General features: G+C 46.3%; 1 protein-coding gene across 1 annotated transcript; it reads left to right on the forward strand.

The window, feature by feature from the left end:
* The first annotated feature begins 1,319 nt into the window (after nt 1-1,319).
* LOC132467327 (uncharacterized) lies at nt 1,320-4,497 on the forward strand. The gene is made up of 2 exons (XM_060064558.1): nt 1,320-2,954; nt 3,072-4,497. The coding sequence occupies exons 1-2, from the start codon at nt 2,325-2,327 to the stop codon at nt 3,771-3,773; spliced, it is 1,332 nt and encodes a 443-aa protein (XP_059920541.1). The 5' UTR covers nt 1,320-2,324; the 3' UTR covers nt 3,774-4,497.
* The last annotated feature ends 409 nt before the right edge of the window (nt 4,498-4,906 follow it).

Genomic DNA, 4,906 nt, shown 5'->3' on the forward strand with positions numbered 1-4,906 from the left:
GTGGTTATTTATTATACTATTACACTATTGCTTTTATTTTTCCATCTTCTCTGAAGTAGGGGCGTCTCATCCTCTGTCCTTAAAGTATAGTGGTTAGGGGGAATACAGGGTAAGACACACCGATACTTTCTGATATTCCGTCCTTTAGGTCTTCACCGTGACAGGTTAAAATCCTAAAGCCTAAAGCCCAGTTCAGACCAAAGATTCACCTTGCAACGGCTTGCAACGAGACGGTTTTAGAACGTCGCAGGGGCAGTGTGAACGGGTCGTTGCAAGCCGTTGCAAGCCGTTGCAAGGAGTTGCAAGGCGTCGCAAGGAGTTGCAAGGAGTCGCCAGAGATTGAACATGTCAAATCGCAAGGTCCAGTTTTAGAACGCGGCGATTTAACTATTTCTCTTCAGCCAATCACAGCACAGAACAACTTGTACGTCACGGCCTTACTCCGTCCCGGTACCGTACTGTCCACTCCAGCATACAAATATCCGAAGATGGCAGACTTCTGGTCCGAGGAGAGGGAGGAGAATTTAATTCGCTTGCTGGAGGAGCAACCTGTCCTTCTCGACGTTGGCATGTTGTTGTGACATTGCGGTGGCACTTGGTGTGGTGTTTTAAAGCGTCTTGGAGTACCATATTAAGCGCTATATAAATGTCATTTATTATTATTATTAAGTTCAACTCGTGACCGTTGTAGAATGTTGGTGTATTTTAGTGTCTCTCTTATTGTTCACATTTCTAGTCTAGGAACAGGCCAGGGCCTCTCATACTGATACAAGGTGTTATCCCCAACATTCTGCCATTGTTATGTCTCAACAAGGTTGAACCAACCTGGTCCTCCGGGACATAGCCAGGGCCAAATACCTTATCAAGGCTGAGAGTGCGTCTGTTCACGTGTTATTCATCTATCCCCTTTTTGTATTATACTCGCCCCAACCCTTTGGTTCGACGAGTAGAGGGTTTCGACAGCCAAGGAACAAGTACCACCGGGTCCACTATAGATTATTCAACCTAAGTCTGTATCTCGCTGTACATCCTGGAATAAACCATCTATTCAACCCTCTAATCCAACCTGTCAAGCTGTTTTGATTTCGACTTCAAGAATTACTACTACGACCGAAAATACACAACGCAGAGTCTGTCCGAACAGTTTAGAAATAAACTGAAATCTAACATTTGGTGCCGTGACACCGTCTTGAAGAGAGAGAGGAGTGAGAAGACGATTGCCTCTGAAGATTGCCCTGTGACCGAGAAGAGCGCGCGCCCTGCCTGGGAAGACCGAGGGACCCGCATCCACAACGCGGCTGAACCAGCGCATCTCTATGCACCACGTGGGAATCAACAGTGACTGAATCTCATTCCACACTCTCGACCAAGGGAAAAGAACAAGAAAGTAATCTTAAAATAATCTACACACACATAACTGTGATTATTATTATTTGTTTTACTATTAGGCTGCACTACATTTGCTGAGTAATGAAGTTGTGTCATTAAGAGCTTGACGAAGTGAGAACCTGTATTAGTGTTTAAGAGCTCAATAATCACTGAATATACGCTGTATGAATGGGAAAGACACGTGTATCTGGGTTAGATTCCTAGAATCTGGGTTAGATTCCTAGAATAGGTGTATCTGGGTTAGATTCCTAGAATCTGGGTTAGATTCCTAGAATAGGTGTATCTGGGTTAGATTCCTAGAATCTGGGTTAGATTCCTAGAATAGAAATTGTCAAGTGATTTGTTCATCTTTGCTAGTTTGTCAATGTTGATACGTGTCCTGAATATAACTTAAGACGTTTGGTTTGCTCAGGGGTTTTGTTTTACGACTTGCTGGACAAGGAGTGAAACCGTATTTGTATTGAATTACTGGTAAGGTTACATGAATCGCTAGAGTTTTATGTTATGTTTATGTTGTTTTGATCCCCGCCGAGGAATCAGATATTGTTTTTGATCCCCGCCGAGGAATCGCATATATTGTTTTATATTGAAGAAGGAAAAAGTGTGCCATCATCTGTTGTTGGTATACCGAGCTCCGTGGGAGGCGTCTATTTGTTTCTTTCTAAGCAGCGATTGGTCGCTAGTTTTAGTTACTTTACAGATAGAAAAAGATAGAAAAAATGCCGAAAGGTAAAGGCAGGAAGAAGGAAGAGGAGGAGGAAAAAGATAGCAATCAAAGTCCCAATGCATCCGAACGAAAATAACAAGATTCTTTTGAAGTGGAGGTTAGAGAGATTGATATTTATTCAATTAGTGAGACTCTGTCTAGATTCTTCAACGACAGACATGATTTGCAAGGAACCGAAAATAAACTTTGCATAACATATGAGATAACGATGGACGACCCCCAAACTAAACGCTGGCCAAAGGAATCGATCTGGATGGTTTTCAAAGACTGGGTAAAGAAGACTAGACGAAGTGAACCAGTTGGGTTGTTACTATTGTCTCAGTGTAAGCGCTACTTTATCAAGCATGTCAGCAACAAAAAGAGAGATGAATTGGAAAAGACAACTGCTCACTATGAAGATGCTCTGGGAAAGACAAGAGAGCAAATCAAACTGCTTGCCGATGAAATTCGTTTGTTAAAGGATGAATTGACTCGGGAGAGAGACCTATACCAGACGCTAGTCAGAGAAGGACTGATAGCGGCCCGCCCCCTCGACTCAGGGCCCCCAAGGGGGGGTGACCAAGGCAACGGAGGAGGAGTTTTGGGAGTCTATGGTCGCATGTACCCCACACTGCCATCGTGTGGCCCAGATGGGGAATACATCTTCCCGATGCAGCCATCGTCGCCACCTGGTGGTTTACAGGAGTCAAGACACAGTGTTCTCTCAGCCGTCAACAGCTTTATAGGCGAGTACCCGGTCATCTGCAGTACCCCCCACGTGCCACGGAAGGGAAATCCATCTGCCCCACCTGACTATGCTAATCATGATGCGATCCAGATCCCACAGCAATTTCCCCCTGTTCAACACACTCTGTGTGTTTCACAACAATTTCCCCAATTCTCCCCTGTCACACCACATTCCTCCATCCCACAACAATTTCTGCATCCGAACCCCCCAATACAACAATTCTCCCAGGTGAGGCCTGGAGCAGTGGCTAAGAATGAATCACGCATTGGAGGATTTGATGACAACATACAACCGCACTGCAGCGTGATGGGAGGCGCAATCACACCACACATCAAGACCACATCCAAGGAAGAGGAGAGTGAAGAAGAAGACAAAGAGGGAGAGCGTCTTCGCAAGTCTGCCCACAAGAGGGCAGTGAGCATTGCCTGTCTGAACAAGGTTGATGAGAAAGACGAAATAGTTAACCTCAGGCCCTTGAAGAAGATAGAAAGCGCTGAGGGACGCACAATCCTCTATGAACCCTCCAGCCCGAAGAACATCGAAAAATGGAGTGTGGATATCGACCACCCAAAGAGAGCAGGCCTACAGCCATGGATGAAACTGAAACAACTGATGCTTCTGTACGAACTCCACCCCTACGATGGGCTTGCTATATTGTTCAAACACCTGAGCAGCACTGAGCGCACCCAGATTCGATACGAGGTGGAAGATGCCATAGGAGAAGACGGCATGAGACCAGAGAAGGGATGGGAGGCCATAAAGGCGTGGATCCAAAAGCACTCCAAGGCACAGGTCAACTGGACAACAATCACACGTTGTTTGCAGAAGGAAGACGAGAGTCTGGACCAGTTCAACAAGCACTTCTTCGAATGTTATTTGCTGCACTCAGGCCAAACTGAATATGATATGGACACCATCGACCAGTCATAGGACTTGCCTTTGAAGACCATGTACCTCCAGCAGGTACTGCCGGAGATCCGAAGGGGAGTAAAGACAAGGTTTCCCGGCTGGGACAACCGAAGCAGCACAATGGCAGAGATCAAGGAATTCGGAGAAAAGGTGGATCGAGATGAAGAAGTCAGGATTCGATTCCTGGCGGACGAGAAGAAGGGAATGGCAAGGGAACGAGAAAGATTCCCCCAGCCCAACAGAGATAGAGAACGATTCCTCCCGCCAGACAGACAGAAAGAACCTCGACCATGCCACAACTGTGGACAAACTGGACACTGGATAAGAGAATGTAAAGCCCCTCGAAAGATGTACCGTGAGCGCCCCAACGAGAAACCAGGGAACGAAAACCGCTCAGACAAAATGAAGGAACTATGGAAGAAATTACAGTCGCAGAGTGGTGAAGAACTCAGCCGCATATAGGATTCAATGACGGAAACCAACAATAAATGACTAGAAACCCCCTCTCTTCGTGCCATCGCCGCGGCCATCCGACAAGACAAAAACAGCTTCTACGTAACTGCTTTACTTGAACACCAATTTGAAATTGATTTCTTGATTGACACGGGTGCCGAATTCACTACTATCCCACTACGACTTTTGAAATCCCTCCACCTCCCCATGTCAAAAACAAAGAAGATGGCCCGCAGCGCCGGAGGACACTGCCTCCAGCTTTCACAAACAAATCCCATCAACTTTGCTGTTGGACCGACCGAGATAACAATTCAGCTGTGGACAGGACAAGAGATCCAGGAAGCCCTTCTAGGGATGGATGTGCTACTATGCATGGATGCTAGCCTCGACTTCAAGGATGGAGAGGTGACAATGAATATAAGGAGCCTCAAGAGGGAGGACCTCCAGGACCACCCCGTCTGGGCAAAGGGAAAGACCGACTGTGGCTTGTTGGTCATGGAACCAGTGAAGTTAACAGGAAAAATTCCTCCATGTGTCAAGCAATATCCACTCAACAGAGCTTCCGTGGATGGACTGAGACCAATCATAAAAGACTTGAAGGACCAGGGAATCATCTACAAGACTCAATCACCCTCTAACGCGCCGGTGTGGCCTGTGAAGAAACCAAATGGTTCATGGAGACTGACAGTGGATTATCGACT

This window comes from Gadus macrocephalus, chromosome 11 (assembly GCF_031168955.1).
Source record: "Gadus macrocephalus chromosome 11, ASM3116895v1".
NCBI classification, from domain to species: Eukaryota; Metazoa; Chordata; class Actinopteri; order Gadiformes; family Gadidae; genus Gadus; species Gadus macrocephalus.